Here is a 14,802-nt window from a genome sequence, read left to right as displayed (position 1 = left end):
TTAATATGATATATATATACATATATACATATACACATATATACACATACATACACACACTTATATCTCTTTTTTTGCATGATGCCTTATACCTGGTCCCTTGGGCACCTCGTGATCGCACTGGCCGGTGTACTTCTTCCATGTGGGCTTATTTGCTTCTGAGCTAGATGGCCGCTTGTTCACCTTCAATTGGCTCTCCTTTTCTATTCATTTTATAAATAACATTTATATTTCCAGATAATTTTCTTATCTAGTTTGTGTTTTTTTCTCTTTCTGTATTCCCGCTCTTAGTTCACTTCTTTCTTTTACGTTTTTATTGGCTCACTCCTGAATTTTAAGTGGAAACATATCTATTTTCTCTTTCTCAATAATTACTAGCGTAATGAGATAAAATGTTACTATATGTAGCATCCCAGTCACTCAAAAGTTAGTTATCCTAAATCCTTTTTTATTGTTTGGACTTGATTTGGGTCACCAAATCTTCTCTGGTTCTCCCTTGTCTTCTGCCCGTCATTCACACTTTTAAGGACCCTTATGGTTACGCGGGCCAACCAGGATAATACGGCTTAGCTCCCTACGGATGATTAGCGGATTAGCAGGCTTCCGTCCATCTTCAAAATTAATCTCCATTTACCAGGTAACCTAACTGATCACAGGCTCTTGGAAGTTGGACACCCCGACCCCCACCTGCCTACCCAGGCATTAGGCACACTAATAAACTTCATAGAATTTCATTTTCCACAGTTCGTGTTTTAACGATTCTTAAGAATCATACGTGAAAAAGAAAGAGTTATACTTGATCTTCTATCGAAAGGTATCAAGTTGGTATTTAAAGCTTGCTTTACTGTGCTTTCCTCATGTTTTGCTTCTGTTTTCTAAAATATGCTTTGTGTTCCTTCATGAGTGGGATTTCGGAATGTTCCTCCACTGGATTCCTAAAAGTCTTGACTGGACAGCGTGACTAGTGTGGTTCTGCTTACGCTCGTAGCCGAAAGGATGGCAGAATTTTCAAAGTGCCACACTAAGCCTGTTCCTAAACTCACTGTGGCCGAACAAGAACTGCACAGGATCTTGAATCGTCAGAATGATCTTCTCCGCGACACTACCTATATGTAAAAGAGGCTATTTGACAACCACATCACAAGTACTGTTGAAATAAAGATTACGCACAAAGTCAAGATATTTCATGAAAGTCAGGAAAAATACACGAACTAGGTTTATTTTTGACTATTGTTTTACAGGCAAAAAGTTTCAGAACTCCAACAATCAGGAGCATCACGCCGCTATCTGGAACTCCAGGTCTGTTATGTGATAATTGAATTAATATAGTTTAAAATAGGAATATATTTCACATAGTCATGAAGATGCAAGTTATAATACATGAACATTTATAAATAATCTCTTTTTTATCATCAAGTACTGCAGCACTGATTTAAAATCAGTATAAGATTTAGAGTTTTAGATCTGTAATAAAAATTCAAATATGGGGAAGGGCAAACTTTACCACAGCAGCTAGTAGAGGGGGCTGTGAAAGGAGTAGCAGAGGCAAATAGGCATGGGAGCTGTGGGGACATGGAGTTGACCACTGTCAAACCAGTGTAATTTCCTTGGTTTCTCATGGAAAACATTTTATACACCTTTGTTTTTCTTTCCAAATTCCTTAAGTCCATGGGATTAAAAATTTTTTTTTGCTCATAAAATAATACTCAATAATTACAGAAAGCAGAGCAAATTATTAATAATCTTACCTTACATATAGAGCAAAATTTTGATGTTGTCTTTTGTTCTCATCTGTGAATTTATGTTCTACATGAAAATATATATCATCTTACAGAATTGGAATATATGTGGACACACATATAACATATATTTGTGTACTTTTTCCACTTAAAATTATATGGTGAATATTTTTCTTTTAAAGATATTCTTTAAGTGGTTGATTTTGTAAAACAATATTTCAAAATGTTTTTCAATGGCTGCTTATAAATCTACTGTATTGTAGTTAACTTTTCTTATATTGAACATTTGGCTCTCATCCCAGGATTTCATAATAATTAGAATCATATGAGTTAATGAACTTAACCGTACTCTTCAAGAATGCCAACTTCTGTTAACTTGAAAACTCTGGGTATTAACTTTTTCCCAATTATTTATATGAGAATATGTTAAGGCATTTAAAAACTCCATTTCTGTGGTTTATGTTATTAAGTTTATTATGCATTTATTAACTATTTGCATTTCTTCCTATTTTAGTTATCTGATCATCTCCTTTCCCTAATTTAATGCTAGTCATCTTTTAACATTTTAAATTAGAAGACTTCTTTATGTGTTAATGAAATTAGTCATTTCTATGCCATCTATGTGGCAATTTTATTTCACATTTAATATATGTTTTAAAAATGAATTTATGATTTTCTGTCATTAAGTAACTGCTGACTTTAATTATCAAGTCTATAGATCTTAATTGTCATTATAGCAAACTTAATTATACTATCCCAAGATTATATATAGTCACCTTTCTTCTAGCACGTCTATGGTTTTACCTTTTAATATTTTGGTTTTTTATTTCATCTAGAATTTACTTTGTTGTATTTAACATTTTCAAGTAAATCACTCATCGACCCCGTTACAATGGTTGAATATTGTATATCTAATCTTCCATGAAACTTCTTCTTAATCTAAAAATTCTTACAGGCCTGCACTCATGTTTTATTGTAGTTGCTGGAACTTTAAGAAAAATGCTAAGCAGTGATTGTAAATTTCAGTAATTGTAACTGCAGTGTATAGTTGCTAGAACTTTAAGAAAAATGCTAAGCAGTGATTGTAAATTGCAGTGTCTGGATACCGATTTTATTAGGAACACTTATAGAGTTGGATATTAAATTTAGGGGGAGATATTCTTACAGAATTTTGCCCTCTGTGTTTAGGTACATTAATAACAATCCAGGGAAAAATCTTCACTGATGTCTATGGAAGTAATACTGCACTAAGCTCAAATGGGAAAAATGTTAGGATTTTGAGGTAACTCTGTTATGCTATTTTGTAACTCAAAAATAGGATATGATATTCCAAAAAGAATGGATTCAATGATATTAGAAACAACCACAGTGTGATGGGACTAACCAACGATTTTCAGCCATATTATGGGTAGAAAACTAGATAGTTGGATAACTCGTGAAATCAGTTGTCAATATACTTTTATTTTATGATATGTTTTAATTCCTTCTCTTTCTGTAGTGTATTTTATTAATAGAACCAAAACCCAAACCCAACCTACTGCCATCGAGTCGATTCCAACTCACAGGGGCCTTACAGGACGGGGTAGAACTGTCCGTGGGTTCCCGAGATTCTTTGCAGGGGTAGAAATCCCACTCCCAAATGACTGCTTTATTTTGTTCTCACTGTAGCTAACATTTATTTGTGTATTATTAAAAACACAAACACACATAACTCACATTCACTGCACGCTCTGCACCCCTGCAGGACAGTGGTTCTCCACCTTCCTCTTGCCGTGACCCTTTCAGACAGGTCCTCATGTGGTGGTGACCCCTAGCCATCAAATGGTTTTCCTTGCTGCTTCTTCACTGTAGTTTTGCTACTGTTATGAATCATCATGTAGATGTCCGATATGCAGGATGTATTTTCATGATTACAAATTGAACATAATGAAAGCATAGTGATTAATTACAAAATAATGTAATTATATAGTATTACATATTTATTTTTAACGACAAATCAATGAACTGTTGTCTTGGAGCATGGTGTAGCCTGGGTACCAGTCATCACTCCGGGTACTCGTATGTGTGCGAATCTGCACGTGGGTGGACCGCCTGGAGATGGATAGAGGAGCGCTGTCTCGGTTCCTAAGACCATGGGAAATACGTGTTTTCCGATGGTCTTAGGTGACCCCTGTGAAAGCGTTATTTGACCCTCCAAAGGGGTCGCGACCCACAGGTTAAGAATCGCTACAATAGGACAAGGCAGTATTGTCACTATGGGTTTCTGAGACTCTTGCCGGGAGGGAGTAGAAACTTTGTCTTTCTCCCTAGGCGGGGCTGGTGGTTTCGAACTTCAGACTTAGCCTGCATTGCTGTTAGCTGCCCAATGCACGACTCACGGCTACCCCAGGGCAGTATCTTCTTTTAAGTGGGGGAATTAATGGGACTTATTTAACGAAATCACAGAATCCTGCAATCAAAAGGAGCCTCACAGGTCAGAGATTATAGTCCTTTACTCTGAAAACAGTTCTGTGTTACATACATTATTTTTATCATTCACCGTGAAATGGGAGATCTGCGAGTAACTTGCATCCCGTTTCTGCCATGTTGACAAGGATACTCAAAGCAAACTCTAAACTGACTGCCATCAAGTGGAGGCTAACTCATAGAAACCCTGCACGACATGGTAGAAATGCCCCTGTAAGTTTCTCGAGACAGCTCTTTCTAGGAGTAGAAAGCTCTGACTTTCTCCTACAAAGCAGCTGGTGGCTTCAAACTGCCAACCTTGAGGCTCACATCCAAAGTGTAACCACATTGCATGGGGGCAGAGTTTCATCACCACAGGAGAGAGGAGAGAGCAGCCGGCCTGTCTTACATGGAAAGACTGAAGACCCGAGTGGTCAGCCTGTTTCTGCTTTTCACAGCCTTGCGAATTCTGGCAAATCTACAATTCAGCTTAAGTATGGTAGGCATACCAATGAGTAACAGGTGTAGGGTCTAGGAGAGAGTACAATCTCATCCCATCCTATTTCCACTGAGTCCATCACAACTCGTGTCGCCCCAGTAGGATAGAGTAGAACTTCACCATAGGGTTTCCAAGACCGTAAGTCTTTAACAGAAGTAGACGGCAACAGCTCCCTCCAGCCTGTCCTTCATGCCCTCTATTATCTGTTTCTTCTTTCGACTTTCCTGTAATGCTTATTACGACCCCTAGTGGCCTTGTGGTGACAGGTTAGACTGCAGACTGCTTTGTGAGAGACAGGGCTTTCTACTCAGGTAAACTCTTTCAAACTCAGAAGAATCCCACAGGGGCAGTCTACCCTGTCCTCTAGGGTCGCTATGAGTTAGAAACGACTCAGCGGCAGTGATAGAATGCTAGAGAGTGGAACATAATATGTATTATGTTCTAAGATGCCAAAGTATACTATGATGATTATGTTTACTGTCCATCTCCCCCAGTGGGGGTGTTGGTCTTCAAGGTCAGGAATCCTTCCCTTGTTCACTGGCGTGTCCCCATACCTAGAGCAGGGACTACCACACAATAGGTGTTTGTGGAATGAATAATAGTAGTCAATGCAGAGAAAGAAATAAGGTGGCTAATGTGCTTGGCTAAGTTTGGTCTGAGATAATTTATAAGATATAACTTGATATTTTCTACAAAAATATTCACACAGAGTTTATGTTGGAGGAATGCCCTGTGAGCTTCTCATACCACAGTCTGATAACATGTAAGTAATTACAATAATTCTCTATCGAAAACAAATGGTACATAGAAATATACTTATTTTAATAGTAATTCCTAACATTATTTCATGGCTACATACATGATAATTTATAAATGAAAACATATGGTAAATTAATAATCTTTTATATAGTTAAGTGTTAAATCCCTTTTTCCAGTGTAGTAAGTTTGATATGCACTATTAATTAGATTATTATGTGAACAGATGTTTTAAGAAACATCTTTAACACAATTATTTCATTTGGCAATATTTTAAATACATCAAAATCAACATCAGTGGGACTAGCCAAATTAAGCTAAAAATATTCACCTGTTAAGGGAACATGTATTTAAACATCTTTAACCAAAGCTGGGCAATATTTTCCTTTTAAGTTAAAATTTTGTTTAATCATGATTTCTGTCCAGAGGCCCAGTTTTAAATAAATAAAATGTTTTTAAGGGGAGTTAATATTTTAAAACTTCAGTGCCAATATAAACCTTGATATTAACATGAATACTTGTTAGGTATGGTCTAAAACTAGACCACCTGAGTGGAGATTTGGGCTCGATGATTTGTAAAAGAACCGGGACTTACATCGGTAAGTACTGCTTACCGTCTCCATCATTCCCATAGGTACTTGACTCCACCCCTGCTCTGTATTTCCTTAGCTCTCCTCCACCTCTCTGCCTTTTCATCTCCTTTTTGATTTCTCCCTTTCCTTGGCATCTCTTCAGTTTCAGGAGCACACGTGTGACTAAGTTTTCCCCCTAAAGTTTATTTTTAAGGTAAGCTTATTCAAGTCTTGTCCTTTTTCCACTTTGCAAAGAACAAGGAGAGCATGCTTGTTTTACCTGTAGGCTGAATATTACTGTATTCCCACCTCCTCACTGACTCTGCACAGGGAGCCCTGGTGGTTCTGTTGGGTTCCCATCAGACTGCTCACTGCTAGATGCTCACTGCAACAGCTGTGCCAAGGGAGAAAGTGAAGGCTCTCTGCTCTGGGAAAGATGGGTGGCCTTGGAAAACCCATTTCCGAGGCTATAAATGAGTCAGAATCAACTGGGTGGCCGTGGCTTTTGTTTGAGGTTATGGTTTGTTCTTTTAAAAAATTCATTTTATTGGGGGCTCATACAGCTCTTATCACAATTCATCCATCCATTGTGTCAAGCACATTTGTACATTTGTTGCCAGTATCATTTTTAAAACATTTTCTTTCTACTTGAACCCTTGGTATCAGCTCCTTATTTTTTCCCCTCTCCCCCCCACCCTCCCGCCCTTCCTCATGAACCCTTAATAATTTATAAATTATTATTACTTTTTCATGTCTTACACTGACCAATGTCTCCCTTCCCTGGGAGGGAGTTATATGTAGATCATTGTGATCAGTTCCCCCTGTCTTCCCCCACCTTCCACTTACCCTCCTGGTATTGCTACTCTCATATTGGTTCTGAGGGGTTTATCTGTCCTGGATTCCCTGTGTTTCCAGCTCTTATCTGTACCAGTGTGCATGCTCTGGTCTACCCGGATTTGTAAGGTAAAATAGAGGTCATGGTAGTGGTGGCAGGAGCATCGAAGAACTAGAGGAAAGTTGTATTGATGCTATACTGCACCCTGACTGGCTCATCGCTTCCTTGTGACCTCTCTGTAAAGGGATGCCCAGTTGCCGACAGATGGGCTCTAGGTCTCCATTCTGCACTCCCCCTCATTCACGTTGATATGACTTTTTGATCTGGGTCTTTGATGCCTGATACCTGGTCTTATCGACACCTCATGGTCACACAGGCTGGAGTGCTTCTTCCATGTGGGCTTTGTTGCTTCTCATCTAGATGGCCGCTTGTTTCTCTTCAAGCCTTTAAGACCCCAGATGCTACTTTAAGCACACAGATCTTTTAGTTCTTGAACCATCACATTCCTCTGCTTCTGGACTTTCGTTAGCTTCTTATCCTGAAAATTTCAGATCAATGGCATGTTCTAAAGTTTCTTCTACTTCTTGATAGCTTTATCACGTGATAAGCTTATATCATAGCTACTGACTACCTCTGTCACTAACTCTGTGTAAGAGTTTAACAGTGTGCTCAGCTTGCATTTCTCAGCACCCCATTACATGTCTGTCTCAAAGAACTAGCTGCTAAATGAATGAATGAATGAATGAATGAATGACGTTTCAAGGCATTATGGTTATGGTATTTGCCTGACTTTCCTATCTATAACCTGGAACAGGTTCTCTGTATTTTAAAAAGTGTATCTTAAAAAAAGTGCATCTTATTAGTTTTTCAAATTGTTGGCACTTCTTTAAGGTTGTCCAGTTTTCATCTCTTTGAAGTTAATAGATGGTGGTATAATTATAGTTATGAATTATGCTTCTTTTCTCTGCTTTACAATCAGGTTTCTAATATATAGTTATTATTCTCCTGTGAGAGCATATTTAATTGTGTATATTTTAATTAATTCCAGGTCATCACAATGTCAGCTTCATCTTGGATAGTGATTACGGAAGGTAGGCCATTTTATAAGAAGTACCTTTCATAACTGATTTAATGAATGGAATAAAATAATATACATGAATATATATTTCCATAGTGCTACAGACCCTGGGATTAAAAATCTAGTGACTTTCACGCCCCAATTAACTATTAATATGTTGTAGCTCCATTCATAATTTGTGGAGCAAATATGACATTGGAATTACTGGGCAATCTAACATTAACTAAAATAATAACAATAAAATAAAAACTGATATTTTTATTAACAAGTGCTGTTTTGTGTAGTGTAGTTCTTCTGATTTGATTGTAGTTTTTCTCATTAAAGTAGTTGATTTTAATTTAAGACAATGGCAGTTAAGAGTAGATAAAATTGCAGAGTTGCCTGAAATCTTCAAATCAAGGAATAGAACGTAGTGCAAGATGGTAGCTGTGACTGTCAATTTTCCCCCTGAGCACTCATATTAATAACAGATGTGTGTTCTTTTTATCAAGACAACAACTTGTTTCCATTCTCCCTATACCCTCATTTTAGTAAAAATGTTTGTCACATGTTTACAGAAATATCCAAATATGAGAATTTCAGTATTTGTGGGAAGCCGCCTACTTTAGATAATGAAAACAGTGATTAACACTTAGTGGTGCACTTAACACTTCACACACGTCTTCCTGTTTAAAGCATCCAAAGATCTTATACATGGAGTACTGTCATCCATTCCCTACTGCATGCGGAGCAATCAATACTTAGAAACACAGACTAATCTACCCAGGGTTGGCCGGTCTAGGCACTGGGTATGCTAATGGCCTGTAGTAAGGGCTATGAATTTGCCAAACTAAATTAATTGTCCTCCCCCAAATGCCATCATGCCTGTGATTGAACAATGTGGAGCTAGTTGACAGAAATCCATAGATATTATATTACAATACTGCTACAGCTCTGCTAAACCAGCAAGCAAGCAGGACAGGTTTCGTGGTTCCCATTGTGAGTACTCTGAATAAATACTCAATGATTAGTAAAGCTTGAAAAAACAACCGAAGTAGATGTTTTTCCTGGCCAGTGTTCCCAGACTTATCAGGATGAGATTTAGTCCCTTCTTGTGTGAGTGTTACGGAGACCAACCTGCCATCACTGTGGTTGCAGGGCATTCCATTTTAGACCCTTATGAGCAATTGCCTTATAACCAAGTGATGCATGTATTCGATACTCTATCAATCTAGATCAATATAGACTGAACCCAAACCATGCAGATTACAATCCAAGGGCAAATTGGAGTGAATGAAATGTGAATAATGCTAGAATTCACTTTTCCAGTTTACACCGGGCAGCACATAACAGAGTCCCATGACTTCGAAGATATGACATACACATGGATAACATAGCTAGGTAGAATGATATGGATTTATTGAAAAAAGTTTAAAGCTATGTTAGATGCAAAAATCATTTTGTTTCAAATAATTTCCTGAACTCTAGGTAGCTCTCCTAAATATTTAACACCACTCTTCTAAAGTGAGGAAAATGAATTTAGTTCTGGGTTTGTATGAAAGCTATTAATAGCCAAATCCATCATCTCCTTCTCAGAAAAATAATTATCCCAAAATAGAATGTTTGACTGATCAAGCTTGAATATATTTGATAAGTATGCATATATATCAATATGGTATATTAACATGCACGGCAGCTTGAACTTTAAAAATTCCAAATAATACTAGACAAAAATATCCCGTCTGCTTGTTGAACCAGCGACCTTGATTTATGCTTCTTTTTACCAAACCACGGACCACAGGCTATCCTTTTGTATTAATCTCTCAGAATTTTGTTTCTATGTTGAACATTTTAAAGAATTTAAGATAATTGTTAGAGATCTAATATTCACAACTTTTAAAAAATCTAGTTTTAAGATTAGATGACATTGTTAAAATGTTAACTCTTATAAATGGTAAACTATATTTTACAAGTTTTAGGAGCATTTCTGACTATCAGGTGAACCAATTAAAGGCCATTGTGATAGCTATTTTTTATTTCTGTTAATATCCACCCATCTCTCCGCCATTACCCTGAGTGCAGACAACAGCTGTTCCAAACTGATAAGGTTCAGACGAGACTCCTTAATTGAGAGGTGCCCAGTCATTATCAATTAATTAGAGAAAATCACCTCAGTGTCATCCAAAATAAATTACACTCAAGTTTCATTTCATTTCAGCAGGCAGTTTTCCCACTAACTCAAAAGGCAGGGTTAATTTTTCCGATGCAATCTAACCTGGGGCAACACTATTGGAGCTACAGAGGTTTCACATCTCTGAGAAACAGACCCAAAAGCTACACTTAAAAATATAAGGTCCAGTATGTATGTCTTAAAGAACTGATTTGGCATTAACTCTTTCTGGGGACTCTAGTTTTACAAATGCACATTTTAATGCCTGCACGAGATTTACAGGGACTTTGCCTGCTGGATTCAACCAGAAGATTTGTATTATCCTTTTGGATTTGGGCTCAGTATTTATAATTACGATGAATGGCTCTCAAGCCTTAACATTTGAATCGTTAACTCTCCTAATCATGACTGCATGAGAGAGGGTGAAGGAACATTTCCTGGGGTCAGAGTTCTTGCCTCTTGCCCTCCAGGTAATGGAAGTGCAAATGTGAATCTTTAAAAACAAAACAACGGACCAGTGAACACTTTTCATCTTATTAAGGATGCTTATGATTGGGTGCATTGCTAGTTTATTTACTCTCATCCAGCTGGACTGTCATAGAATTAGTGGACAGGGAAGGAGGACCGCGTAGCTCTCAGGTTTGAAGACTGCATCTTGTCCTCAGTCTGCTTTATCTTGAACAAGAGAGGTGATCTCTCAGAGCAGCCCCGACCTTGTTGGGGACTTGTAAGGGTTAAATGGTACAGCAGATTTTTAGAAAACCAAACTTTTTGCAGAATTCCTGGTAGGTGTCTAATGAGTGTGGTGTTGGAGACACCAGTGGGTCCCGTCTGAGAGGAGAACTGGGTGGCCAGTAGCAGAGCCTGGCTTTGTCCCCTTGTCTGTTTTGTTTAAATGTCAGTATAATCTTTAAAAATAAGTTTTATTGATGTTATCATTGACCCATAATAAAATTCCCGTGTTTCATGTGTATCATTCAGTGAATTCGGACAAAGGTATCTCCATGTGGTGCCAGCAAACAGAGCCCTGGTAGCTCAGTGCTTAAAGCACTTGTCTGCAAACAGTCAATGGTTCAAGTCCATTAGCCAATCCAGGGGACGGATGTGGCAAGGCAATTTGTTCCGGCAAAGGCCTACAGCTTGGCAACCCTACAGGGCAGCCAGACCCTGCCCAGCGGGGTTGCTGGGAGCCGGAATTTGGCTCAACTGCACCAGGTTTAGTGGTAGCTCAGTTCTAGCCTCCAAGCCAGAGCTAAAGCTTTGAATGTCCTCAAAAGTCCCCTTCTCTGTGCTGCCAGGAGCCTGTCATTGATCCTCTGACATGTAGAAGGGGCTTCAAAAAGTTTGTGGAGAAACTCCATCAATTCTGCATAGGAAATCAAGGAAAGGTGAATCTAGAGACAGTAACTGGACGGATAGTTGCCTGGGGGCGTGGCAGGGGAGGTGGTGGTGGGGAAGGAATGGGGAGCTAGCTACAGTGGTAGGAGAAAGAAGAAAATATCCTGAAATTGATTGTGGTGGTAGTTTCACAACTCTCCTTAATATGAGTACATTGTATGGTATGAGGTATCTGCCAATAAAACTATTTGAAAAAGAAAAATGTAAAAAAAAATTTTTCCCCCTGAAATTTAAAGGTAATTTTTAAAGCAGGAATTTTAACTTTTCTTTTTTTTATCAATAGGAGTTTCCCACAAAAATCAACATATTTTGTTTCTTCTCTCAATAAAATTTCCATGTTTCAAACGTATGCAGGTAGGTGTCGTTGGTCCAGGTCTCTCTCTCTCTCTCTCTCTCTGTGTGTGTGTGTGTGTGTGTGTGTGTGTGTGAAACGAGAGGGTGGTATCTTCTTCCTTTCATTAAATTTAAGATAACAATGATTGAAAAGAGTGGGATTAGAAAACCCCAGAATTAAGTGAGGGTCCTGAAAACTATATTCTTCGTGTAAAGTTGATGGAGAAATAAAAGCAAAAGGAGTAGCAAGGAAGCCTGCATGTCTCAAGTTTGTGGGTGACGAGAGGCCACTGTTCCCAGCCTTGAGGCCGGAAGCCGTGCGTTCAGTGTGACTGGAAACAATCACCCTGTAGATGATGACGGCATTTTCTTTTAAAGAGGCCTCAGGTTGGCCTACTCCCAGGAGTGTCAGAAGCAGACAGATGCTCCAGGAATATCCTTCCTTTCAGGTCAGGGTACGTTTAGATTGCAATAATGTTTAAATGTAAACTAGCAGGTGTCTAAATATTAGTCAGACAACATTTCTAGAAATTAATTACATGTGAGAACTCATGTAAACCTAGATATTTGCAGATATCTCTGAATACATAGAACCTATACATTTGTGTACAGCTGTTGAGTCTCATTGTAGGAGTCCTGGTAGTGTTATAGGTTATGTGTTGGGCTGCCAACTGAAAGATCACTGGTTCGAACCCACCAGCTTTCCCAAGGAAGAAAGATGAGATTGTCAATTTCCATAAAGATTTACAGTCTTGGAAACCCACAGTCTTTCCTACTCTGTCCTCTAGGGTCCCTGTGAGTCAGAATTGACTCAAAGGCAGTGAGTGTGTGAAGATTCATTAATATTACTATGAGATGTATATTGATGTGCTACAAAAAATAAATAGGAAAAATGTCTCTGTAAGTACAAGAAAAATTCATTCTTCAGCAGCAAACGAGAGAAGAGACTGTTTCTTTTGGAACGGAACTTCTAAGGCTTGGCTATGAATTTCTTACAGCCCTCGGCCAAACACCACAAGTCCCGATCATCAGGAAATACAGGTCTTAGTGAAAGCTATATCATTGTCCTCTGAGGATGACTGCATTAGAGACACATATATTGAAACACCTACTTCATGTAGTAACCTAATATCTATCTACATCTTCCATTCTCAGCTCCAGGGCATTCTAAATTAAAAACAAGCATTTGAATTTGTGATTAATATCTGTGACATTTCACTTACTGTGCTTTCCCCACAGAAGTCACAGCCATCTCACCTGCCCAAGGAAGCCTGCAAGGTGGCACCTCATTAACCATCACAGGCCGGTTCTTTGATCAAACTGACTTACCTGTCCAAGTTCTGGTTGGAGGTATTTGTAAATTTTCATTCTTAATATATGATTTACAGAAGAACAACCCCTGGCTTTGGCTTAGCAATTAGTAGAAAGAGTAATAACCATTTCTTCATGTTCTAAATTTTTTTCCATATTTTAAATTTAAAACAAAGTCTTTTTCACAGGATCTGAGAGTTGATACTTATCCTGCTACAATATTGGTAACATTTACAGGTCATTTTTACAGCAGAATTTTTGCATTTAAAAATGAAACAAAACAGAGGTCATGTAGTCTTCTGTGACTGGAATGTGAGCTCTGAGGTCAGCACCAAAGGAATTGGGTGGCAACATGGGGCTGCCACCTAGAGGGGGGATTTGCCACTTACAAATCCCACACCACAATGTCGGGACACACCCATCCTCTGTGGAGCATGATATTAAACACCCTAGTTGAACTGTTGATACACTTCAGTAGGTTGACTAGCTATGGGGGCCATTTAAGTTAGTATTCTGAGACATCTCCTTACACCTATACCATACAAGAAGTATTGCTAGTTTTATTCCAGTTCCTGTGTACATGGGTTTATTGTGCGGAAGCGTGCTTAGACATGTCTCTGCCATCAGTAGATAGCTGCAGACAAGTTCTCTCAGGAATACATTTGTCTTAGACTTTTAGGGTGACTCCAAATCAAAATGAGGGATCTGCTGGGCAGAGGGGTCAGCTCAGAAGGTTTATGGCATCTGCTTTGGGGATCTTCAAAGGAAGGTGGTCTTGTTAGCCTTTCTTGAGGAGTTCTTCTGAAGAGGTGTTGAGAAGCTGACAACTGCGGTTGTAAGGAAAAGATGAGGACAGGTGAGTGCGGCTCTCTTATCCACCACAGCGGTGCACCTGCTCCTTCCTGAGCATGGCGAGGGCAGCCCAATGAGGAGTTCACCAAAACCCTACCTCGTCCCTTCTCCAGCTCTCACCTTGCCTCCTTTTTGTTCCCCAACGCGAAGAACTTTTTAAAGGAATCTGACTTGACTCTTTCAAGGATGTCCTAACTGCCTTTGTGATGGGGTGTAAATAGAAGGATGCAGAACCCTTTGGGGAATGGGCAGGGACATGGACTCACCTTCAGAACTAGATGGAGGTTATAGGGTGAAACAATAATTTCCCGTTGTGATCAAGGTTTCCAATACTTTGTAGCAATGCTTTATGACTTACCTTTATCCTTTCCCATTTCTGAATATCAACAATTACTGATGGCCTTGGCATTGGGAGGAGTATTAATGAATATATTCTGATGAGTGGAGCAATGAAGAAGGGACTGGGTCTCTGGTTATGCATTACTGTTAGCGTGTGCCATCTAGACCTGTCCAGTGCTTGGGAGCTCTCCAGCTCAGAGGGAAGAGAGCATCGTGAATGTGATGTGAGGAACTTGCCACTCCGTCTTAATGACCTTCTCTACCCCGAGAAGCTGTCGCCAGCTGAGAGGCTGGCAATTTGAGTCCGCACAGAGCAGCAGTTCTCAACCTGTGGGTTGTGACCCCTTTGGGGGTCGAATGATCCTTTCACAGGGGTCACCTGATTCACACCAGTAGCAAAATGACAGTTATGAAGTAGCAATGAAAATAACGCTATGGTTGGGGCCACCACCTCATGAACGGTATGAAAGGGTTGCGGCATGAGGAAGGCGGAGAA

At 39.1% G+C, this 14,802-nt stretch overlaps 1 protein-coding gene across 1 annotated transcript in view; it reads left to right on the top strand.

Moving 5' to 3' along the window:
* The window catches only part of PKHD1L1 (PKHD1 like 1), a 182,927-nt gene that overhangs the window by 15,193 nt on the left and 152,932 nt on the right, over positions 1–14,802 (top strand). Inside the window, exons 5-11 of the mRNA XM_075550546.1 lie at positions 1,242–1,299; positions 2,928–3,021; positions 5,393–5,446; positions 5,965–6,038; positions 7,895–7,937; positions 11,755–11,825; positions 13,044–13,154. Of these exons, the coding sequence (XP_075406661.1) occupies positions 1,242–1,299; positions 2,928–3,021; positions 5,393–5,446; positions 5,965–6,038; positions 7,895–7,937; positions 11,755–11,825; positions 13,044–13,154 (505 nt within the window). The remainder of the gene's footprint in view (positions 1–1,241; positions 1,300–2,927; positions 3,022–5,392; positions 5,447–5,964; positions 6,039–7,894; positions 7,938–11,754; positions 11,826–13,043; positions 13,155–14,802) is intronic.

Source organism: Tenrec ecaudatus, chromosome 5 (assembly GCF_050624435.1).
Source record: "Tenrec ecaudatus isolate mTenEca1 chromosome 5, mTenEca1.hap1, whole genome shotgun sequence".
NCBI lineage: Eukaryota > Metazoa > Chordata > Mammalia > Afrosoricida > Tenrecidae > Tenrec > Tenrec ecaudatus.
This window is presented reverse-complemented; position numbering and strand designations above follow the sequence as displayed.